At 41.2% G+C, this 26262-nt stretch overlaps 1 protein-coding gene across 1 annotated transcript in view; it reads left to right on the forward strand.

The window, feature by feature from the left end:
* Window positions 1-1199: 1199 nt before the first annotated feature.
* Window positions 1200-26262, forward strand: part of ttyh2l (tweety homolog 2, like) — a 31978-nt gene continuing 6915 nt past the window's right edge. Inside the window, exons 1-8 of the mRNA XM_069674459.1 lie at window positions 1200-1328; window positions 5206-5378; window positions 12978-13089; window positions 17652-17872; window positions 20814-20909; window positions 22678-22750; window positions 25974-26043; window positions 26119-26174. Of these exons, the coding sequence (XP_069530560.1) occupies window positions 1200-1328; window positions 5206-5378; window positions 12978-13089; window positions 17652-17872; window positions 20814-20909; window positions 22678-22750; window positions 25974-26043; window positions 26119-26174 (930 nt within the window). The remainder of the gene's footprint in view (window positions 1329-5205; window positions 5379-12977; window positions 13090-17651; window positions 17873-20813; window positions 20910-22677; window positions 22751-25973; window positions 26044-26118; window positions 26175-26262) is intronic.

Genomic DNA, 26262 nt, shown 5'->3' on the forward strand with positions numbered 1-26262 from the left:
CTTTACTCAACATATAAGTAGCTGATTGCTCTCATGCTGCTAATTGCTCTGTCGTGGTTACATCTCCTGAGTTAAAAACCCTGATATTCAGTGTCAGTGTGCAACATTCTATGAATTACATCCTATCCAGTAACACACTAGTGCACTTTGTCTCTGCAGCTACAACCGTCTGTATGCATAGATTTATGAGCATTATTCATGTCTGTTGTTATGTTGCTTAGCAAGTTTTTGCACCAAAGAGTGTCTGATGCACATACCCAACTGGTGCAAATGTGTTTTTAAATTAAAAAATAAAATTCCTGCACGTTTACTACACATGTGGTGATTCCTATATGTTGCAAATTCAACTTTCCCCATTGAAAAAATAAAAGGCACACTGTAAGAAGAAGACAACATACTGTACCAATGGCTGCAGGATCTCATTACCATGCTCATTAATGTTCACCTCAGTGCGCCTCATTGTCCACAAGAGGTCAGACATTAACAGCAGAAGTCATAAATAGTGCACTAAATACCCCTGCCCCCCCTAACGCAAAAACCCCACAGAGCAACTACGAGTCAAGGCAAAGCAGGGCGCAGAGCTTTTTCATGTTTTATGACTTTTATTTTGAAACCTCATTTTGGGTTTTCTCGGGGGGGAAAAAACACAGTAATGCTTGGTGAGGCGGTTGCAGGCCGTTGACATGTGGTGTGAGCAGCAAATCTGTTTGGTTTTTGGTTATTTTAAATGTTAATTTGGCAATTTAATTAAAAAAAAATCTCCACAGGCATTTTTATTCAGTGGAGAAGATCAACATTTCATTGTGTAGGCTAGTTCTCATAGGTCAAAGCGCACCGTGACCTGGCTGGCCCACTTAATAGAAAGTGGTTTGTCACGCCTTCTCTGCTGAAGGAGGCAGGTTCACACCGTCACTCTGTCCCGTGTCTCGGATTCAAACGCTTGGCCCGCACTGAGGCTGAAGCGCAACTCAACAGTTCCAACAGAACAATGGGAACCGGATCAGGAATTAATATGCAGCACTGTTCTGGGGGTTTGATGGCAAACGAAGAACTTCCTCTTTAAAATTCGGATATTACTTCAACTGAATTCGCGTTTGTTTATTTGCCAACTTTTCGCAAATCCTGTGGATTTTTGATTGTCACAGTCTCCAAGGGAAGCATACAGTCGGTGGTTCGGTGGACTCACTTCCCAAGCAGGAATGGCCACTGTACGGCTCGATTACGTTGCTCCGTGGTGGACATACTGGCTGCACAATTTCCCTCACTTCAATTTCGTCTTTCAATCAGTGGACAACACTTTCAAACCGGAGGAGACGAACTATCAGCAGGTTGGTAACTGTTCTTGTGCGTAAAAGCGCACGTAGACTACACAGAATCTAACAAGAAGCGTCAGAGCTGTAGTGGACGACTGGCTTCCAAAAACAGTGCTAAAAAAAAACATATTTAAATGTTGTGTTCAACACTGAGTAACGTTAGTTTAAGACAAACTGCTGTGTTGAACATTTCTTAATTATTTAACTGTATTTGGTGAATCATTGTAGCTTCCTTAGTACATGACTGCAAGTAGAAGAAAGTAAGACCCCACAGTGCACTGCAGTTCTCACATGATGACACATGACCTGTATTAACTGGACAATGAAATATTTCAGCTGGTACACAACTCTGTACTGTATACCTGCAGTTTATGCCTTGGCTTTTCTCATGCTTACTATTAAGTGCTAATTCTTAAATTCTCAGCTTCTTCAGGTATATTATCACCTACATGTCAATCACACTTTATTTCCATTTTATCACTATAAACAACACATTCCCTGTAGGTGATGGTTATGTTCTGCTCTCTGCTCTTTATCATTTTCAGGAGAGGTTTGAATGTGTGTGGCATGTTTTAAAAAATTAACAATTTTTACTGAGTAAAGAAAATATTTTCACTTTGATGAAGTCTTTGCATGACCCCAGAGTACATTTAGCATCATTTGCTTGCATGTAAATGTCCCAAACTGTCATGTTTAGCAGGTTTGACTGTGACTGGCTGGACCAGTCTTTAAAGATATAATGGGCTGTGTGATGAGGAAAAAAAAGTGGATGCTTATGCTCACTTGTTTTCTATCTGTAGTCTGTCACTTATTTTGTGATAACAACTTCCTCTCTTTTTGTCTGATTAACCCTTTGTGCGTCTGTGATTTATAACACAACTGTCCACAGCAAAGTTGAATTAATCCTCAAAGAGTATTTTGCAACGTATTAAGTCACATGATATCACAACAAGATAGTTTGACTGGCGAAAATGTAATTAAAATCACTAATGAAGTTCATATGAGCCAAACAAAGCTGCAGTAGACAGTTGCATCATTAAAGTTTAAATCTAATATAAACAATTGTTGACACGCATATTTAACTAGAAAACAATGTACGCTGATCTCATTTTGAGCTGAAAAAGACTGAACTATTTTTTCCCAATGAAACGTGAACGGAATTTAGATGAGTTTGTGCGCCTCTGTGTGTGAGTGCATATCCATGGGGCTCCAGGTCATTTATGAATATAGAATCCATTAAGAATAACCTTCCAGATCCGACCTGTGTCCTTCCCTGTACCTCTCTCTACAAGATCCATGTGCTTCATTGAATCCCAGCGGTGTGTCACTGTGGCTCAGCTGAGCCCTGGTCAGTGAGGGGTGAAGAGTGCCATGCTGACATCACGGAGAGACTGTTGGTAGTCTTTAGGGCTGACACGGCCTCTCAAGCCGGAAAATAACTCATGTTCTTCATTTGACGTGCTGGTGGAAAGTGGAAAAGCAGATCAGCCACAGTCACATACCCTAAAGCTTGTTTTTATTCTTTAATTGAATTAGACTGGCATCCTTCCTTAAGTGTGCTTTATTCAAACATCCTTTCGGGAGGATAAAAGATCAATGACCTTCCGGTCAGTGATCTCAGACGCTGTTGTAGGTTTCTGTCTCCCTTCTTTCTTCCTCCCTCTCATGCATCCTTTGCTGTGTTCTGGCATTGCAGCCAGTGGAAATTGAAGTGCCTGCTTATCTAATTATAAAACCACAGAGTGGGAAATTAGAGGAGAGAGTTGAACTAGCAGCGTGTGTGAGTTATAGTGACGTTAAGTCTTATCAGGGCACCTTAACCTCTACAGACTGTGCCTTGTGGCTCATCAGCTGTGTCCCTGAAAAACAACCAGTAGCAAATCCTTGGATTAAGGTTTTGGCCCGGTCGCCAGCAAAGGTAGGGCATCTCTGCTGGCACGTTTCTGTATTGACCTATTTTTTTTAAAGGCGTACTTAATGTTACATCACTCAGTGGGACATCAGCTGTGTTATTTGCCTGGGCACTTTGACAGCTCAGTTGCCCCTTTTTCAGGCCACCATTGATTTCCGGTGATGAACAGGAATATTCTAACATACCTGACTGGTGAAAACCAAACCAAAAAAGGGGATCAGCATGCCATAACTTGAAACGAAGTTTGAACAATGAAGGACAAAGTGAAATGTAAAAGAATAAAATTTAAATTCAGTCACAGTATCAATGTCATCGAAATGGAATAATTAGTCACACAGGCTGTAGTCTGCTTAGTCAGCCACACTCAGACTGTCTGAACTTGAGTGCTTTAAAATTTAAGTGCAAATTTTTTTGCAAGTAAAATCAAGGTTGTATTTTTTCTGTGCATTGTCTAAAAACCAACTAAGAGCTCAGTGTTAGGAGTTTGAGCCCATTTAAAGGGCCAGTTTGCCGATTTTCAACCTCAGTCCTATCATGCTATTATGGGGAGCTAATGCCATTATGTTATAAAATAGCAATTTCGCTCTGTGCCTTTGGAGGACGCTATCTGCTTCTCACATGGGCCCTGGAAAACCTCCGCCAGACTACGTAAAACGCATCATATGGCGAAGGACAGGGAGCTTGTTAAACTACACTTCCTCAATCTAGGACGCCCGCCTCTGATGTCATGTCTCATTCAAAATCCTCAGATATGAAATGTAGACGATCCACCGGTATATTCTCGTCGTATTTTGGATTCTGTACCGCTCTGACCCATTGCCTGCAGTGAAAACGGTAGTATTTCATTCCGGCGTCTCTTGCTGGTCTGCTCCCTTTCAGAGGGAGGGGTGCAATGCACACTGGGTGTTGTAGGAATGTAGAATGGGCGATACCCACGAGCTGTTTGTACGACTTTCTCCATAGCCAATTTAAAATATTATTGCCTCTATCGATTACAGAGAACACCAGCTTTCTTTAACTGACAGTGACTTTTTCCAGGAGTGAATTTCTCCTTTAATTTATTGTGGTAATCCTCACAAGGGCAATCGCAGTCGTGTTTATTTTTGGTCCAGAAAATATCAGCCATTACCAGCAGCCATGTTTGCACAGGAGTGTAAACACTCCTTAAATGATCGGGGATTTGTTTTATGATGCCGCTTTAAAGACAAACAGATCAGCGTGTTTGTCTACTGGCTTAAGATAAGTAATGTAAAAAAGCTTCCATAAGATGGCTCAATAAAGTGGTCACACTGTCTGACATGACTGTAGGAAAATAAGACAGGATTGAAAACAAAATCGGTTTAATGCAAAAAAAAGAAAAAATGTTCCCCTCAATATAATCTGGAGGAAATAAACAATTCCATTTTTGTCTGCCTCGGAGCATCCTACCACTTCTGTGTTTCTTCACTTACTATGTGCTGATAAAAGTAACAGCTTTTCAGTGAATAAAAAAATGCTGGGCCATGGGGATTTATCATCACAGTACAGAGTGTTTCATGTACCGAGCATCCAGACTGTTTCAATACAGTATTTCCTACTTTCTCTCTATCAGTGTTTTTCTCCGTCCTTCGGGCTTTAAATGTTTTGTACACTCAGAAATCACAAGACTGCATGAAAGCTATTGAGTCACATGATGCTTCCCTCCCACAGCCTTGGATCCTTTCTGTGGATTATATTCTCGTGGGTTCTCTTTTTCACCCCCAAAGACCACCAACTTTCCCATCTCCTTCGCTGTAAGACGATGATAAATAGATGAGGGTGTTACACATATCTTTACACATGAGTGTTGTTTGATACCGGTGATTGATGGGGTCAACCAACCTCACATCTCGAGACGGCTCTTGAGGTGAAGTTTGAAGTTAAGTTTTGGTGTTTTTCAAAATAAAACGATTTCTTAGTGATGATTTTTTTCTCCTTTGTCCCTCCACTCTCCTGCCTCAGTCTGTGATATTACTAGCAGGTGTCGGTGCAGTGGGTCTGGGTCTGAGCCTGCTGGTTCTGACGGTTTACCTGATCTGCCTGTTTTGCTGGCGCAGGGACATAGATGAAGACACCAAAAGGCCAAACAACTGCTGTGTCACGTGGGCGGCTATCATCACAGGCCTCGTCATATGGTGAGTAGATGGTCAAACAATGATGACTCACAGATACACATGTGGAAACCTTAGCAGGGAGTCTACACAAGAGTATTAATAAACTAGGGACTATTTTTTTTCTTTTTGGGGGAACTTTTCTACTCAAACTTGAATCCATCTTCTTTAAATTCCACACAAACTTTATTTTCACTCCAGAACATGAAGTGTAAATGTTTTAACAACCAAAATCCGGCAGATACAAGATACAAATCAGGTCATATATACTGTTTTTATTGTGAAAAAAATGTCTTCCTTGCATCTTAGACAAGAAAAACTTACAAACTTCACCAAAAAGCAAATTATAATAAACATTAAATGAATGTCTTCTCGGGCTGCACAGCTAGGAGGCTCCTGGTTAGACATAGGGGGCTTTTCTGTGTGGAGTTTGCATGCGTGGGTTTCCCTTGGGTACTCCGACTGTCTCCCACAGTCCAAAGACATGCCTGTTAGGCTAATTGGTGACACTAAATTGTCGTAGGTGTGAGTGCGAGTGTGAGCGTGAAAGGTTGTCCGTCACTATAGCCCTTTTTACACTGCCAGTTCAAGGCGGGATCATTACGCCTCTGTTAGGTTCCGTCTTCTTTGTAGAGCGCACAGAGGCGTAATAGTGGGGCGAAGGCGTTCAGCCTCTGAGCCGGCATCGGAGGTAGTAACAGAGGCGTCTGTGTTAACTGCTGAGCCGGCAGGGCGCAACAGAGCTGTGTGTGTGTATTTGAAGCACGCGCTGTTTGTTTACACCTCATGTTTTGCTTCGGAAATGCTGGAATGCTATTTAAAAACACACACTGGGGCGGCTTTTCGCCGGCGTTGCGTGGTCCAATGTAGAGGAAGGTGGCATTAAGACGGAGCTTCATTACGGTGCTGAGGTGGAACCGCAGCTTATGTGTCAGCCCTATGATTGGCCTGTCCAGGGTGTACCCCGCCTCTCGCCCAGTGACAGCTGGGACAGGCTCCAGCCCCCCGTGATCCTGAACAGGATAAGCAGTGTAGATAATGTGTCTTCTCATTTTTGCCCCCCCCAAAAATCTCATTACTCAACATAATAAATAAACATACAGTATGTACAGTTGACAGACTGTACGGGCGGCTGTGGCTCAGTGGTAGAGTCAGTCATCTTTCAATCTGAAGGTCAGAGGTTGGATCCCCAGATTCCTCAGTCTACATGTCGAAGTGTCCTTGGGCAACTGAACCCCAAATTGCTCCCGGTGGCATAGCCAACGGGTATGAATAGTGATAACTGATTGACAGTTGGGCACTTTACATAGCAGCCTCTGCCATCAGTGTATGAAAGTGACATGTGACATGTAGTGTAAAAGCAGCTTTTAGTGGTTGCAAAGACTAGAAAAGCGCTATAAAAGTACAGTCCATTTACCATTTACCAGTTACAGTTAACTTCTCAAATGTCTGGACTCGATCTGCTTTAAATTCCGAACATGATGCACGCACATAATAAACATACCATAATGAATAGCAGAAAAAATACCGTTAAACATGAGTAATATGACCATGAGGAGAACACATATTTACAGTAGCAGCATTAAAAACCGAATGTGCTTTTCTCACAGTAAGGATACATGTTTAGAGCATTGTAGGTCAAAACAGGAATGCTAATGAGCAGCTGCACTTGTTACCTTTTTACTTACAGAATACAGATAAGGCTAAGTAAGCTGTGTTTATGACAGGGCCCCTATCAGCTGACAGCTAGGTGGTCGTACTTGTAGCCTAAATCCCTCAGCTGACTGCTCAGCTGACTGCATCCACCAAACTTTGTGGACCAATTGCTCGACTGCAGGGTTCAGCCTTTGAATACCGTGCTTTTACAATATACAGTCTTGTGCTTTGCTCCACTCCCTGCCAGAATCTCAAATTTCCCAGGTTGAATTCTCAAAGTTTCTTTGTTGTACTGCCAATTTATGCAAAAGCAAGCAGGGGGCTTCCATAAAAAACTTCCAAAGCAACATCACCAGACATAACTGTCCTTTTATGTATAATTTAATACATTTTTAGAAAAACAAAAAAAGGTCCTGTTAGAATAGAGGCGAATAAATGAGCTTCCAAAAAGGTTTAATTGAATTTGCCGACTGATCTGCTTAACTTGTGACGGTGTTGGGTTTTAACTTTGTTAGCTCTCTGTGTCCATGCCGAGCCTCTGCTGCAGCACACAAGGCCTGTTGTAATGTTTAGTGACTGGGCATGATGCTGTTTAGCAAAGGGGCTCTGTTATCTACAGTCCCTGCTCAGAGCGCTCATATTTCTCTGTAGAGGCTTCTTCTAATGGATGTTAATATATTTGGCTGAACAAGAAGCTACCGCAGACGGCGTCCAATTAAATAAGCGAGCTATGCATTAGTGTGAGGTTAACAACACAGTCTTTGCGTTACATAACAGTGTGGTTTAGAGCAACACTTTAAGTACTGCTGCTGTATGTAGAAGTTTGTGTGCTAATAAAAGCATTTTGTCTTTGGCTGGAGTTTGTTCAGTTTGAAGAGTTTTAGCACTTAACGATCAGACTTCTATAACTGCTAGACTAGCAATGGCTGACTATTCAGATGTTATATTCATAAGATTTCACTTGGATAAATGGACTGTCATGTTAGGATTGGTAATGCAATCGCCAAAGAAAGGGCGTGAAAGAAGAAAACAAAAGGTTAGTTAAACAAAATGTGAATCAACAACCAGAAACCTGCAGATATGAGATCAAATAACACCATATCTATTAGTTTCTTTACAAAATTAAAGCCGATCCATTGTTGAGATCTTATGATACAATACCTTACAAAATGATTCAGTGCCTAATATAAACCTTCATTGACACGTATGAACGCATACACCTCAAAATAGCCAAAACAGTCGGCAGGCTGAGAAGACTATAAAACTGAGCGAAAGTGCAGGAAAACAAACTGATTTTAAGAGACTTTTTTGTGCTATTAAAGCTCCTGTGAGGAGTTTTTCACTGGTTATGAAACAGACTGAAATTAATTCTGATTACTCTATATATACCTACAAAAGCAAACCAGACCATCAGCGACATGGTTGATTATTTCTACATAGTTATTTTAAATGCCTGAAGCTGCTGGCGGGGGGTAGGTGTCAGAGGAAGTGACTAACTGCATGGTGCCTTTGTTTACATTTTCCATGATAAATATTCACAGTGAGTGATAAATATGAGATTCTTTGTTAAAAAACACCACTTAAGCACATATAGGACAAAATCAGGAAAGGAGATAAGAGGTGCAGCTCTGTCCACAGTCGTCACAACAATGGTCACAAACCGAAAGTTCCTCACAGGAGCTTTAAAGTGATGATCTCAAAGATTTTCATTTAAATACATGTCTGTTAAGTCACTATCTATTGCAGAATGAGGTAATGCAATGGTGATTGAGCCTATGGAGCGCTGATGAAAGCCTTTGCACTTTCACAGACTGGCTGTCTGTGGCGACTTTAGTTGAAAAAATCACAAGCAACGCCCAGTTAGTGACACGTTAGCTTATCTTATCTTATCCAGCAGTGGTTGCCAGTTTAACCCTTACATGCACGAGTGGTTGGACCCTACTAAAATGACCCGTATTAGAATTCATGTTTTTTTATGCCATTTTGCTTAAGAGTAATCATTTGTATTATAGTTTGCATTATATTTTGTCCACACAAGAATGATTCCATGTGATTTCATGTTTAAAATATTTTTATTTTTAACATTTTAAAATAATTTAAAAACATTTTGACCATTTTGATAACTGAAAAAGAAGACAGTTACACAAAACAGCAATAGAAAAATGTCAACATCCATTTTTTGTGTGTGTGTGTGGCTCAGTGGTAGAGTTGGTCGTCTCTCAATCAGAAGGTTGGTGGTTCAATCCCTGACTGCTGCAGTCACATGTCGACGTGTCCTTGAGCAAGACGCTGAACCCCAATTTGCTCCTGGTGGCATAGACATGCGGTATGAACGTCCATAGATCTGATTGGAGATTGACACCTTTGCCATCAGTGTGTGAATGGGTGAATGTGACATGTAGTGTAAAAGTCTCCTCACTGTATGCAGTTGTGACTGGCTGTCATCATTGCACACAGGTACATTGCATTTGTGTCAACAACACACCTGTTGTTAGGTTAAACATAAAAGGAAGAGAATGTTTTGAATGACAAGCAAACCTATCGATCAATATGTAGCTATATAAATAAATCCACACATGCACACACATACAATACATGATGACCCACTTATGCATCTAAGGGTTAAAGGTTAGTTAGATCCTCAAAGCGAGAGACAGAGGAAAACACTGAAATGCTATACTGGCCATAATGCATGAAGTCATTATGACTGTTTTGCCAGCTTTATGTAGAAAAACTCACTTATTTGTGTTTTGCAACTATAATAAAACAACAGTCTGGCTCCTATGGTCAGAAAGTAACAAAGTTATTGCTGTGCAAAATTTTACAACAGTCAAAATGAGTGCCTTGGGAGGTCTGCCGTTTAAAGTTTAATCCTATTGGCTGATGTTGTTATTGATGGAAATTTTGAGCGGTTACAGAATCGGCTCCGTTTAAAATGTGGTTGTTATGTGTTTTGTGCTCAGCTGGAACAAAGCAACCTTTCACTGAACAAAGAGAGATGCACATTAAAAAAAAAGTTGCATAATGCGTCACTCAGCTGCACATATTTGGGTCTGTTTATTACGTTGGGTCATGGGATGTTTACAGACTAGAATGAGAAGATATTTATTCATTTTAAAAAAGATCTAGTTGTTTATCATGATTCACTTTTCCAGCATTTAATTCAGGATGATATTCAGGGAGAATTATGTCTCACTTTCACTGCAGAACTCAAATAGTAAAAGGATTTAAGAGCTGCCGCACCTCTCTAGGTGATTATTCCTGAGCCCAGGAGGATGAATGGGGTAAATTAAGGTTAAAGATAGAAAACAAATCTAATATTCTAAAAAACCCGTCCTCCCAGTGTCACTCTCGGTTAACTCTGATACAGTTTATTATAGCAGCGGTGCTCAGGTCTCCACAGAATCAAGGCATTTATCTGTTATTACTTGTTCATTCAGTGTGGCCATTTGTTCAGCTCATAACATGATCTGAATACTAAGGAATAATTGTCCAGCTATTACACCGCCTCTGTGAAGTGATCCATCCTTGGAGGAACAAGGACACTAAATATCCTGGAGTCGTTTTTTGTTTGTCTTGCTTCCTTGGCTGCTGCAGACAGCTTTTTTCCACAGCCACAAAACCCTAATGTGTCCCTGGAGGCTAAACGGCCCCATGATGTCCTGTGTCATTACTGTTTCATTACTGTGTCATTACTGGAGTTTTACTGTCGCTGACGTGTCACTAGGTTGGTCACAGGGTTAATATAGAGCTTATTATCCGTGCCGCTGGAACATAACTGTCCTGAAAAGCATAAAGCCATATTGTTAGTTTTCTTTAACCAGCTGAATAAAGTCATTTTTGTTTGCACATCCATGCAGTTTAGGTTGCAAAGATTACAGTAATTCTATCTTTATCTGCTCAGGCCGGTTTGTACAGACGATGCCCCATGTGCCCGTAATCATAACCAGAGGGATCTGGTCTAATGGAGAGGACAGGCAGCGGGTTTCATTATACTCACAAGGTTACAGTGACAGGATGCTGGTGGACAGAACACGAAAAAAACCACACTAATACACGACACCCACAGTGACATATGACACACATCATGACAGGATGTAATAGAAAATAGAATAAGACTCCTCATCCTGTCTTTGCACTTACTAACTTCCTGCGTTGTTTCACCGCTGAAGATGATAGTGTCAACCTGGATGTGTTGTGCCTTTTTTTGTGTGGTTTTGCAGCACAGATGGTGTTAAAAGTCCTCAACATATGAGTCATTGTGAGTGTAAACAAGGACTTAGCACATTTTTTGCGTAGCCCCAGGGATCACAGTCCGGATTTGACTTGCTGATGTAAGTGATCCTCTGTTGATGGAAACTGCTCATAAAGGCAGTTCATAGTGTAACTAACCTCTGACCTTTTGTGTAGCTTGAACTCACTGCAATCAAGTATATGATGGAAATAAATCATTGCTTGCATCACTGCAGACTGTTAGCAGTATGAGTAAACTGACTCTGGGGGAGTTTGGACACAAATCCTTCCTATTACTGAGGCTCAGGCGGCAGGAAGGTTGAAAATAAGGATCCTGTCTCTGCCGCTCTGATACATTTTCCGTAGCAAACAGAATTCTGATGTGGTTTTAGCCATGAAGGGGATAAAGAACTCAAAGTTCCTGCTGAAAATAGAGGTCTTATATGTTTAACGCACAATCTGTTTTTGAGAGAAAAGGGGTAAACAAAACAGATGGAAGTATAAAGGGGGGGTGAGGGCTCTTAGAGGAAGAAATATGACAAATGTGAAAAGTTTGTCTTTCACAGATCAGATCCACTTAGACAACATCCAAGCCCATATGGCTGCTGGGAGGAGGAGGTGAGTAGTTTTGGAGAAAAGATGTTTTAAGAGTGTAAATTGTACGAGACTTCATGAAGACATATTCCTCTCATTGCAAGACCAGTTCACAAACGCTTTTTGTTTTGAGATCCATTTGCAGATGCAAACCAAAAATACGACCAATCATAGCAACGAAACTTGTGACATAGCTGTAGGCTGCTAGACTAGGTAGCTAGTTCCAAAATCCAATGCAAAGCAACATATGGCTTCTAGTTAAAGACCTCCTCCAGTGAAAATCAAGTGTTTAACCTTGTAAACATCTCCATGTGGTGTTTTTCATGTGCTACAAGAAATATCAGGGACAACATAAGCAGTCATCGCCATGGCCATGGCAGTGTACCAAAGACAGGCTGAACAACACGTTTTCACATTGGCAGGTTTGAAAAGTCGCAAACCTAAGGGGCCAGTCCCGTTAATGGACGGGGTGACGCTATGCATATGTGCAACCTATGGCAACCACTTCAGCGATGTGCGAGCCAGCTGTAACCGTCATTGTAATTTAAATGTTAACGTTACTACAACTAATCACTCAGTTTTAAGCTTGCTAAGTTCCACCAAGTTACCACTAAAAAGGAGAAAAGGGTGGCAGGGACTGTGCAGTTTCTTAAATTTACCCCCTTTTAGATAAATCGTTATGATTGGCCCGCCCTGAATCAGGTCAGAGGGAAATCTGTCTGAACGGGAGGGCTACAAACGCATCTGCTAGAGCACATTATACATAAGCTTGCAGATTTGTCTGGTTTCCAGGCTATAAAAAACATGAAAAAAATGTTTAAGAAAGTTAGTTGTGTCTAACCAAAGATTTTATTTAAAGCGTTTATTTATGAATCAATGTGTTTGTCTCTCAGTTGCCTGAAGCAACTTTTAGTCTATTAAGTGTTCAATAAGTAAGGGTGAAGATTAATAATCAGCCTATAAAAAAGACAAAACAAAGCCTTTAGTTGTGTGATGCATATTTCCTCTAAGGCCTAAATGTTGTTTCCTTTTGTCCTCTAACAGCATTGTGTAGCCCACAAGCAAAAAGTAGAATCATAATTCAAACAGGGAATTAATTCTATTTATGTATTCTATTATGTCTTCTTTTTTTTTCCACAGTTCGGCTGTAGGAGTGGGTTTCTATGGAAACAGTGAGACCAACGATGGGGTGTACCAGCTGACCTACTCGCTCTACAATGCCAATCACACACTGGGTGGCATCAACAATCTGGTGAGGGAAGCGTGCCAAGCCCTCTACAATGTACAGTCATATCAGCATCATAATCATTAGATCTGGTCACGGTCGTTATTCTCATTGATATCAGTTACAATTTATTCCAGTTAAATGAGTGCAAATTGACCGAGCAGTATAAGTGTCAGTGTTGCAAGAAATATGAACATTAATAGGGTTGTGAAAAACTGCTCAGCCGTCTATAATTGCAGCTTTTATTTCTTATTACGAAACATTATTGTATCAGCCATCATGGCAAAAAGCGTGATCTTTTCCTGGCTTACACTACTTGGAAACAGCGGTTTACAGCGGGTAGACTCCAGAGTCCCCACCTCTATTAATGTGGGGTGTGCATCTGTCTCAAAGCAGCACCTCCCTGCGGGGGGCCTGTATCCTCTTTTTGTCACAGTGAAGGAATTGAGGTGACTGCTGCCTCCAGGATTTGTAAATAGGGATTCTTTCTATACAACTCCTGACCTGCATTCAGGGAAGTTATTTGGGAGGCTTAGGGGGGGGAGGGAAGGAGAGCAAGGGAGTCAGAACAAGGCCCCGCAAGAAAGCAATGATCACAATGTGGAAGAAGAGGATTAACTCCCATCTGCAGCGCGTTAATGGATGTTAAGCCTCTCCCCTTTCCATTGCACGCAGTCGTACTATCTGTACTGTATATGTGTGCATTTGTGTGCATGTGCACGGCCATGTTAGTAACACACATCCACTTAGGGGGGCTCATATGGACACATATTGTATTAATGCATGGACAAAAAGAGATTTGTGTGCACTTTCCAAATGTGAATGCTCATTATGAGTGATATGGAGAGCGGGAAGATTTACTATTAATCCATTTGTAGCTCACACGTTGATGTGTATGATACAACAATTTGGGTCATGTTGGATTAAAGGCACTAAATATGCGCAGTTGCCAGTTTATTACAGTCCTTCAATTCATCCTAAAATCATGAAGGTTATAATGTTCTTGTTTGAGAGGTTTTGATTAAACTAAATGCTCTATTTTGTCTGCCTTCATTGCTTTTAAGGGGGCTGCAAAACATCTCTCGATATAAAGCAATATAGTTCAGCAATGTCACACGCTACATCCTTCAATACCACCATAAAGTTGAATCAGCACCTCTTTAAAGCACTTTCAACATAAAACTGAAAAGTATAGCCTTTATAAAGCCACAATAGATTTGAGGGCGGCTGTATTGGACTGCATTAGTTTCAGCTTGGTGTAACAAATAACCTGGAGAAAAGGCGTATTTTTCAGTACAGCACTTTCTTTGTGCTGCACAAAGCAAAAGGAATTCAACTTTGATGATTTCACATCCTTGCTTCTGACTTTCTCTGCCGCCTCTCGGTATTGATTTGATCCCGTAGCATGATATACCATGGCTGCATGAGAAACATAGATGATCCCCAGGGAAGCGAAGGCTTTCTCACTTGCAAACTCAGAGCTTGCTGTAATGTACTCCGCTCCACTCCACTTACGGAGCTGATGACTTGGCCGGCTGTCCTATGAAGCTAAAGCTGCCTTAGTCCGTGTTTAGTCTTGTTATTGAGAGAGCAATTTGTCGGCTGATCTTTATTGGTTTACCAAATCCTTTCTTGGCTCTTCATGCGTGTTTCTATTAACTTGGTTTAGAAGTGATCACTTTATTAGTTTGCTTTACCTTAATACCTTAAGCACATTTCCTTGGCTGTATTTCACACTCTGGGTTGATCTTAGATTTACCCTGTATCTCTCTGCTTTACGAGGCTGCTGTGAGGGTAGCGATTTACACTAGCAGCTCTTTTCCTCTACTGATGACTAGTTAAGGCTCCTCTCATCATGAAATATGTACCTTCATACTCTGTGAGGGATCATCACCTGTCAAAGAGGAAAAGATTTGATTAGGGGGACCTGTCTTTTGTCATTGAATTGTGGCTTTAGTTGTTTGAGCATCCGAGTTCTTCAGTGCAGCCTGGAAAGAATGCTATCAGAATGTGTATCTTCAATTTACAACAGTGGTTACACTTTTATATATAGCTCCTCCTTTTGAAGAGTGTCTTGTGATTCTTAGAACAAATTATACTTTCTCCACCGTACATAAATTTCCCTGAATGTCTCTACTCCGCGTCGTGTTTCGTAATATATTACCTTGCCTAAAATTAAACTGCTGTCATCGTATATATTGTTTTATTATCACAGTTAATCTCGGATATATTAAACCACTGAAGGCATCAAACAGAAGAGTTCACTTGCATGTGAATTGGCACTTGGAGTACTGCTGCTGTGAGCCTCAGTTTCATTTAACAGGCGTGTCCAATGTGGAGAAGCCTCCTTGTGACCTGCTTTCAGTTAAAGTGAGCTTTAATCCATTTTAAGGGAAGACGGGACGGTCCAGATTAGGGAAAACGTGGATCACCCACAGCAGCAAGCTGATGGATCCCATTTCTCACACTCCGGCGTACAGGCTTGCAGATAAGATTCAGGGTGTTGTGGCAGGAGCTGTGAGAGATGATGAACATAGAGGTGGGGAGTGAGAGCAGTTTACTGGCAATCACATACATTATCAAGCCCCCCCTGGGAGAGCTGGAGTGGAGGATGGGCCTGTATCATCTCCACACGGGTACTCCTTCTTGGATCCTGCCTACAAACCATCAGAAGCATCCACTCAGTAGAATTTAATCAAGAGTGTTTGAAATGTTGCAGTGTCAAGGAGACTGAGATATGTTTTATTTAACTCCTTTGTGGTGAGTTTTCTTTGCGTGGGAATGAACAGTCATAGTACTTGTCAGAATACTTGAATGAGTTGAGGGAGTCATGGGTGTAATGGAGAAAATATGAGAGATAAAGAAAGTAGGACTCCTGCAAACAGCTTCGGATTATAATGCAGAAAGCAACTTCTGTTCAGAATTAGCAGAGCCTCCTACTCAGTTTAATGTTAGATATAAAGTTAGAGCCGAGTCATTGTGGTGTGGGTGGTGTGTGTATGTGAGTGTTAAAACTCCGGTCCTCTTGTTAGTTTTGTGCTACTTTTAAAGGTCCCTTACAGTATCTTTGCTGTTGTTCGAGCTACTTTTCTGGTCAGAAATGCTTCTGTTTTTCTAAACAGTGGAATCTCCAACCTTAGAAGAAAAGTCATTTTTGCTTTCTGGTTGAGGGTAAAATGAGATGTTCGATTTTTGTAAAGGATGTGGTATGAGATTCAAATCCCTCCCCAAAAATCGTGTTTGTTCACAGCTCGGCTCTGTAAATTGGCAACAGAATGACTCATACCTAGCCAAACAATAGTTGCCAACATTCAGCTTACTTTTTAGTCTGGAAATGTTGATTTTGTTAGCTAACGTAGCAGAGAGAGAGCTGTAAGTTTTTCGAGCAATCGCATTCTCCCGGAAGATAAGATGTTTCTGCTGCATAGCTAACATGCTGAGATAACAAGATGGCTTGTTGTCCTCTTAGCATGTTAGCATTGCAGCTGAAAAAGCAGCAACAGTTTGCTAACGCACAACCAATCTAACGTTAGCTACAATTTTAGCTCTAGTGTAATCTGGGATCCCATGGGCTATAGTCTGACGACGAAGCCGAGGCATGTAGCTGGCAGTTAGCGATAAATGACTTCCTTTTCCGCGTGCTGCATTGTTTACAGAAAAACACCGCATACACCGCAGCCTTCTGATCAAGATTGGTCAGTAATTACTCAGACTACAAGCATACTACAAATGGAAACCGGAACACTTGCCGTCCCGGAAATCCACGTCCTTGCCTACAGATTCTACATCTCTATGTAGAATCTGTAAATAGAGATGAGCTCTTGGCTCTTGGCCACAACAACATAGGCAATTTCAACAATTTTATACTCGAATCGGACACCCCACCTTTAAGGCTACAGCCAGGATCTGTTAGCTTAGCTTGGCACAAAGACAGGAAATGGGGAAAAAGGTAGCCTTAGGTCTTAAAGTTAGCCTTTTCACCAGCTTTCAGCCCACAGCCCAACATGTTATATGTTGATATTTAAAATTTTATACCCTTATTTTTTTTTTTTACTATTCGTATAAGTAGGTCAAGCTATGAGCCTTTGATTCTCAATAAAAAGAGGCTATGATTAAGGAACAATTTTCCCATCTCAGCATCGGGCTAAAGTTGACCTGTTTCTAGCCCTTTTGATGCTGTGAAAGTGCCGGCGTTTACTGCATCACATAGTTTTCGTTCAAACAGAAAAGTAAAATGTATTTACTCTACTCCACCATTCCTCCTCCTACTCTGTTCTCACTATCAAAGACCCCTGTGATAACGGGTCTCCCCGGTATTGTTATCAGTATTCCACTCTAACATTGTTTACCTGAATGAAACACACGGTTGAGGAGAAAAGTTAATCTTTTCCCGGGGGAATGCTCCTTTGGTTCTTTCACCTCTCTATATATATTTTCAATCTTCTTTTATGAATATCAGCTTTTTATGAATTTATTTATGTTCCTGTTTCCTTCTGCCCCTGTTTTCCCATTGACTCCTCTTCATCTGCCCCGCTCCCTTATGCTGTTATCTATTTTTTTCTATTCTCTTATCTTATTTTTATTTTTAGGTTGCAGGATCCGTTGGCAATGTGGAAACTGGACTCAAACAACACCTGGAACGGCTGGATGAAATCTTTGCGACCAGGTCGGACTACCTTCAGTCCCTGCGCTTCATGCGGCTGATGATCAATAACGTCATCCGCGAGCTGACTGCTATGCCGGATATCAACAAAGCCACCGTTGACTTGGCAGCCATTGCTGAGCAAATAGCCTTCATTGAGTATTACAGGTGGGTGGCGCCTTACGCCTTACTCCCCTGGGGTGATTGACATTAATTTATTTGGTGTGTGTGCTGTTGAAGTAAACATGCTGCTCAGAATGGGACTATAAGTGGTCCAGACGATACACAGAGCAGATGGGATTTTATTGATCTCCCCTCCGGAAAACAGACCGGAAGAGCAATTTTTCCTGATTGCTAAATAAATGAAAGCTGAAAATGAGCGTATTGCCCACTGTGCAGTCTGAGCTTGAACGCTTATTGCTCTCACTGAATGTAATGTACGGCAGAGTGGCTATTAGACCATAAATGATCTCCTTACCAGCAGACCATAGCTCACATTGATTGCAATTATTATTTTGATGTGGTTCTCTCTTTGAGAACTGTTCCATTCAAAAGAGAAATGTGAAGAAACATTAAGAGGCCAAAACTGAAATTCAATAAACCAAGAAATAAATAACAAACCCAATCAACAACAAAGTAGTCCAAATGAATAAAATATCCTGCATTAATTCAGGAGAAGGGGACTAATTTATGAGGCTCCAACGGCTGCTGCTGCTACAAACTGTGACTGTAATTTGATAGCTTCTCCAGCTTGTTTTATTTTGGGGCACATAAAACTTCATAGCGCTGTTATGGTGTGATTTTTCACATTTACTACCGGTTCATTGCTGTACTGTAAGAGTAAATTGGACTAAATTGGAAGGAGACACTAAAAGAAGATAGATTTAGGGTAGTGTGGTACCTTCTGCTAAAGGACTGGTTTGATAGTTTTACATCTTAGACACAGAGTTAATCAGGGTTTATCCGGATGTGTGTGTATGTATGATGGTTCTCCAGAGATCTGAAGTTTATGTCATCGTATCAAATCCGTCCCATAACTCCTGTGTGTCTCAGTAGGTCTCAGATTTAGTAGAAGTAAATTGCAGAGTGTAAAACTGTCATTCTAAAACATATTAAACTCTGAAGTGCCATTAAATCCTCAGCCTCATTTCAGTTAAATTCAACGAATAGAACATATGTTGAGTCATATTCGTGTGTCACAGTGCACTTCCTGTTCTGTAGGACATAAATCTATTTTTTTTTGTTATAAAATATCTGTGCAGAAGCCTTTTATAGCACATGTGACATGACAGTTCTGGCCTTGAGAGTTAATATAATAAACATGTTTTACTGGCATCACTTTGTGTAGCTGGATGAATAACATAGATAACGTTAGCCCTTTTGGTATATACCGAGCAAGATAATTTTAGCAAACCTCTTCTACAGCTCCAGAGTAAGTAGTAAGTTCGGTAATTCATTTTTGCATTTGCAATAAAAAAAACACTTGTATTTCTTGGAGGGCTTATATAAGGGCTGTGTGTTTTAATTAAATCTACAAATGTTCAAACTTCAGCTCTGAGCGCCCTGAGGACATCTGCTTTGTTATTCTAAAATATGCCTCAAAACAAAGCTTGTGATTTCTGTGGGTTTAATTTCCTTTGTTAAGTCTGTTGTTAAATTAGAGACCTAATATTTTAGACTGCATAATAAACACAAGGGCGTTCTACACTGAAGGCTCAAGGAAAGTGACCGCTTTCAAAAGGACCTCTTCCAGTGTTAGAATCGAATTATATCACTAAGCAAATGACTCATGATTCAGGAGCTCAGGCCTTTCTTGTCGCCATGTAAAGTTTCATTATGCGTGGTAGTCTTTGCGCCTGCGGAATGTTTAAGTAACAACTCCCACATAGCTCTGTAATCAAGGTCTGAAGTGGATCTTTGAAAAAATGAAATGTAAGTACACAATTTGCTATAAAGCGAAGTGAATTGATACAAAAGTAGATGACTGTGTTATTTAATGTTATATAATTGAGATTAAGTATCCATATCTACTCTGAATCCTGGCATAATCGAGCACAAAAAAATGCTGTTGTATCACTGGCAGTGACCTTTTCCTTTCATTAATTTCATGCACACATTCCAACATGGTATGTTTTTCCTATCCTGACACCTGATCCTCTTTTTGGACTACAGTTGCAGCGACCACAGTGCATTGTGGCTCTAATCTCCTGGGTGTTGATTGGATTTCATGCAGCCATTGGGCTATGACCAGCCAGTGGCAGGACTTATTGATGAGCAGCAAATGTTATGGCCGACCCTGTGTTATTCGAACAGTGGGGGAAAAAAATGATACCATGCAGTTTTCCAATATTATACCCTCCCTTCCCCTTTTCTATTTCTGAATTCATCGCTGTCCTTGTGCTCGGAAAAACACGACTGCACTTCTGTGCAGTCAGATAAAGTAGAGTGCAGTCTCTTTTGCTGTTTTTATCCATCCATATACCCTCTTCTGCAAGCGGAGGACTGGCCAGTCTGCAGTATGTATACAAAGTCTGTTAGGGTACCTCTCAACTCCCTCACAAGGCATGAGTGAATTACATTTTCTAGTGACCAGGAGCACAGGTGTATAGATTTACTACAGTTCTGCCACAGGAAGTAAGTATCATTAGACAGCATCTTCTCAATTCCCCTGTTTGTATGGCATCCTAGAAATCAATTTATTTGGTCATTGCTGAAAGATGTACAATCCTACTGGAGCTTTCAGAGTTAAGAATGAGTCACAAGTATTCCCACGTGTTTGGTTAGTCAGAAAACACACACATACACACACTTCGAGTCCAGCCTGACTGCAGGCCATTCCTGTGAAGGACATTTTCAGAGCTTGAAAAATTAATGCCTATGGATTTGTGGTGTTGAATTATTAAGCCAACAGGCTGGAAATTACCTGAAACAGATGGGCTCTAACTATGAGACAAGAATGCTGATATACAGCACACACAGACCTCACAGATTCAGCCCCAAACATATGTTGCCCCAGGCCCTTACATGTGCGGGAAGTATGCTCTCTGCAAGCAGAACTGCTCAATCAAGGCTGTGATGCTGATGGTTTATTTTTGCTCTCTTCTCGTAGGTGGCTGGCCTTCCTGCTGCTGCTGATCATGGATCTGGTCATCTGCTTGGCCATGTGCTTGGGGATGGCCAAGCAGTCACGATGGCTGCTCATCATGTAGGTTCCTTTAGTGTGTATGTGGAGGCATTTGCATCTGATTTTTTCTTGCGGCCCTTCTCTGTTTCTCATCGACCTCTGCCTGGATCACAGACCGCAGACAGACAGGGCACCAGTCAGCCTCTCTGGCACCGCATAGGTCACTCCATTAGCCGCACCAGCAATAGCATATTACATCGTCAGATAGCTCTGACAACGGCACTGCTCATCCCTCCACTCCTTGAATGCAGCCTCATTATATTACACATACTCTCAATCGAGCACTGATCAGTTTGCTGAATGTGATTTGTACCAATGTATCTCCAAAGCTAGAGCAAATCCAACGTGTTTCCTTCTCTAATAAATACAACAAAAGTTAAGGTGCCAGAATTCTGAAAGGTATAAAAAGATTAGGTGGAGGAACATTTGATTTTAGGTATTTGCAACCAGTAATTTAAACCAAGCCTGCAAATCCACACTCCAGACTTCCCATCCCATTTGCCCAATTTAATGCAGCCTACGTGTCAGTGTTAGCAGATGATGCTCTGGATCGCTCTCCACATCCTCCTCTGATGGGCCTCTCTAATGCCTATTGATCGCTCGGGCAGGATGAGCCTGCTGCTCCCTTAACTAATTATTAAGTGCTCTCAGGCTACTTTATTGGTGCTTTCAAGGCGGTCGGAGAAGCCAGTTAAGAACAGTTTCCAGCCTTTTTACATCCATCAGGGGCCTTTTTTTTTTTAATTCGCAGCACTTTCTCTCTGGCTTCTGACGGTGGTCACTAAGACGTTTCTGATGTTTTCTTGTAAAATCCGTCTCCTCAATGCTAAGAGCCTGTTGAGCTCTTCGCCCTTTTTACAGCATAAGAAAAAAAGAGGGCAACAAACCAACTCGTGTCAGCTTTTGATTGACAGTGACAGATTTGACATTGCACTTTGACAGACAGCTAATACGTCCATGATTGACTGAAAGTGCAGCCAATTAAAATGTTGCTATTGGAATCCAGCAGAGCAATTAATGACAGAAAGACAAAGATTAAATGTTCCCAGACTTTAAAGGGCCAGTTCGCCGATTTTCAACCTCAGTTCTGTCATGCTATTATGAGGAGCTAATGCCATTATGGTAGCAAAAAAAGGCATCCGCAATCCGCTTCTCCAGTGAGCCATTCGAGACCTCCACCAGACTACGTAAAACGTGTCATCCGGGGGAGGCCAGGGAGCTCGCTTAACTACACTTCCTCAATCTAGGACGCCCGCCTCCGATGTCATGTCTCGCTCAAAATCGTCAGGTTTGAAATATAGGGAGGGGCGCAATGCACTCTGGATGTTGTAGGAATGAACAATGGCCGAAACCACGAGCTGTTTGTACAACTTCCTCCACAGCTATGGCGCCAATTTTGAATATTATTGCTTCTATCGATTACAGAGAACACCAGCTTTGACTGACCGTGGCTTTTTCCAGGGGAGAATTTCTCCTTTAAGTTGTATTATTACTGTAATATTTTCATTCTCATTATTATAAGGTTGTATTTTATCTAGTTTTGGGCTTTTCAAATCTCTATTGCGCTCTTTTTAATCAGTCAAACCTAATTTTGAAAAGATAAGATAAGATAAACTTTAATATCCCCGTTTGGAAATAAGTTCTGGACTCCGACCTAAAGATATAAATTATACATACTTCATAGAATAGATCTATTGTATCAAACTGCTAACAAGTGAATCCAGCAATAATTAACACTTCTTCCCGTGTGTCTTCTTCTTTGTCACTTTCTCCAACATTCTCTCTTCAGGATCATGGTTGTCGTAGCGCTGTCTCTGATCATGAGCTGGGCCTCATTTGCAGCAGGCACCGCCACAGCTGTGGTGAGAAAACAATCTTTTTTTTTAAAGGAAAAATCTCTCCTTAAAATCTTGTCACACTTGCTTTTATTTATTTATACGCTTTAGATTGGACGCTCAGACTGTCTTGCGTCGTTTCCTACCTGCAGATTTGAACAGTGCGGGCATCTTGGTGGACAGCGACGCTTCTTGTTCTTAGCTTCCCCAGTGTGTAACTGTCAATAAGCGTATGTTCTCGGGCGTCTTTCCTGGTTAAAGAGTGTGTTCATGTTAGTATACAGCGGGTGCTCTTCTATGATCAGCCATGCAGTAAAGCTGATTACAAGTCCCCAGCCTTTTAGGTTAATCAACCTTTAGCCTGTGTGCTGTAAACAAAGCTGCTTCTAGCATTAATTACGAGCTCTGCTTTCTTCGAAATCTCTTCTTTTGTTTTGCTCAGCTTTATTTCCTTTCCTTATGTCGTCCTCATTTCTGACAGATTGTTCCCTCTTTCTGTTTGTGCGCCATGTGTTCAGCACATCTGGGCTTAGTGTGTTTTGATGGAGTTTGTATTAAGGACACTGTCTGGGGTAGGGAGAGTAACCCTTTTGCTTCCAGCCTTCTTCCACTGCCTCCTCTGCACAAGCTCCTTCCCCCTGTAGATTATCCCGTCTGCGGATAATCCCGCAGGATTTTACATCTGGACTGCTGTCTAAAGAGGAAGAGGGTGGGCTTGTTTGAAATGTAGACATCATGTGTGTGAAATGTAGACATCCCTTGTGTATTTCTGTTGCTTCCCTGCAGTTGTAAAGCCAGATTGCCAATATCCTGGACTGAGCCGCCTCATTATAGTAGAACAGCACCTGGCACTTAAACCTCTGACCTCTCTGTCCAGTTTATTCAGATAAATTGAGCAGCTTTTCCCTGCATGCATCTGTCTGTCACTGTCAGACTGTTATGTCACAAAGAGGCTGAGGCAAATTTGCGACTACACCTGCCTAGTTATTAATACGCAGGCATGTCTTCCACACAGAAGTGGATTATCAAAGAGCACTAGAATATGCGACAGTAAGTATAAAAAACGATACTCCCAAAAAGTGCATGTTGCAAAAACATGGTGCATCTTGAAAGGAAGGTAGACGATGGTGGCGTCCCAGAAAATTCTCATAAATTTATACATATTTGATGAGAAGCAGCATAAACAAAATGTCCCCGTTAGTATAATGAGACGGAGATGAAGGGTAACATTCTTACAGTGCTTTACACGTTGCTGAACTGTTTTTTTTCCTGATGTCATGTGGTCGCAGTCGTCTTTAGAGAAATGTTGTAATCTGAATCTGTGGAGGAATGCATGCATCTCTAACTATAGAGGGTGAAAAATACGATTAGGTAGGCCTATAATGTGTCGTGTCTTGATTTACAGTTGTTTTCCCCACGAGAGAGGAGGAATAATTAATCAACTAATCAGTCAGTTGATCAACAGAATGATAATTGCCGACTATTTTGATAATCTCTGTCGCCTCACAGCTAGAGGGTTCCTGGTTCGACTTTCTGAGTTTGCATGTTCTCCCTGTGCATGCGTGGGTTCCCACCAGGTACTCCGACTTCCTCCCACAGTCCAAAGACATGCTCGTTAGGTTCACTGATGAGTCAAAAAATTTCCTGTAGGTGTGAGCGTGAGCGTGAAAGGTTGTCTCTATGTGTCAGTCCTGTGATTGACTGGTGAGCAGTCCAGGGTGTACCACGCCCAGTGTTAATGTTGGCAGCTATTTTAGATTTAGTCTTAAGATGTAAATACTTAGTAGTTTTATTTAGTCATTTTTACCCTTTGTAGTTTTAGTCGACAAATACTCAAAACGTTTTAGTTAATAAAAAGTCACATTTTAGTCAAAACGTTTTCTCATTTGTTCAATCTGCTGTAAACTCCTTTTATCTGTCCTTACATGAATGGTTTCCTGGCGATGTTCTGCACAGGTTATATTGGTGCATTCCATTTACCTTCGAATTCGAAACTGAGAATGGCGTTACACCTGAGTTCAACGCGTTCCAGTACAACAAGTCGGAAAACCAAGATATGAATCCCTCCAGTATTTACCGTCAAAACTTTTTATGTATTCATCACTGCTTCTCATTTACACAGTCTGACTGAAGCAGACAGCCTTTTTCTGTGAGTACATTTTAGTCCCGTCTCGCCTCGTTAACGAAAACAAACATACGTGTCGTCAGAGTTTTTATTGCTAATGATCTATTTGTAGCTTGTCAACATCTTCGTTATATAAAAAAAAGGTTGTTGACGAACATTTTCATCATAATTTTCATTAACTAAATTAACACTGACCCCACCTCGTCCAATAACAGCTGGGATAGGCTCCCCCTGAACAGGATAAGTGGTATAGATAATGGATGGATGAAAATCTTTGGGATAAGATTTCCAAAATAAACTTTAAAGACGTCACCTCTGACTTAGAGACATTTTGTGGACCAAAAAATTTAAATGATAATTACAAAAACAGCAATAACATATTTTAACTTTTTAACTTTTTGCAGCTCTCGTGGAAACCTGCAGACACGAGACTGTGCTTAGAATAAATGGCTTAATGATTTGACTCGCACTTTTCGAGCCCTTTGAACTTGATCAATTTCAACGCGAGCCATAAATTATGCATGTGTGAGAGAAATTACTCTGCTGAAGTTATTTATTGCCTGCCTCGTTTTATATCGCCTTTATTAATGTTTAGAGGAAGACTAAGTGCACAGAGCCTGCGTGACCTTGACCCCTTAATTGTTTATTCATGCACATTAGCAGCTCTGCATGGATGAGCTAAAGAGCAGGGAAATATTTAGACGATTTCATCCATGGTCAGCAAAGCATAACATGCTCTACAGGGTCAATAGAGCCGGCGGTCTGCTGCTGCATTCCACACATTTCTCTGTGTGCGTCTTTAATGCTGTGTGTCTGTATCCATATGTGTGTGGAGGTGTATGTGTGTGTGTGTGTGTGGGCATGCTCGCTGTGTTGCACATGTCTGTGGGCATTTTTCAGAAGACTTTTATTTCACAGGCTCCCTCGCTCCGGAGTGATAACAGCCTTGTAAAACAAATAGTTTGTGTTGTTGAGAGATTGTCAATAACTGCCCATTGCAAAATCAGATTTACTCAGCTGCAGCACAAGGAATTGGATCTATTTCCTGGCTTGAATAGATAGTGCACTGCTTTTTTCATCTTGCATACTCGCGTAGGATTACAGTATGTTGTTGTTTTCTTGCAGGGCACCAGTGACTTCTGCGTGGCACCAGACAAGTTTATCGTGAACCAAACCAGCGATTTCATCAGTGCAGGTAATTTATCTCAAACAGCTCTTTGTCACTGAATATTAACACTCGACGCTAATCTCTCTCCCTGTCTCCCTCCAGATGTTGCTCACTATTACTTGTTCTGCAGTCCGAATCTACCGAACCCCTTCCAGCAGGTATTGATGAATCGTCCAATGTTTTAATCAGCTTACACATGTAGTTATTCACTGAGAGTCTCGCGCAGAAAATATGTATTTCTATTTA

Source organism: Semicossyphus pulcher, unplaced genomic scaffold (genome assembly GCF_022749685.1).
Source record: "Semicossyphus pulcher isolate SPU_LCO1_2020_fin unplaced genomic scaffold, fSemPul1.0.p SCAF_23, whole genome shotgun sequence".
In the NCBI taxonomy this organism is placed as follows: domain Eukaryota; kingdom Metazoa; phylum Chordata; class Actinopteri; order Labriformes; family Labridae; genus Semicossyphus; species Semicossyphus pulcher.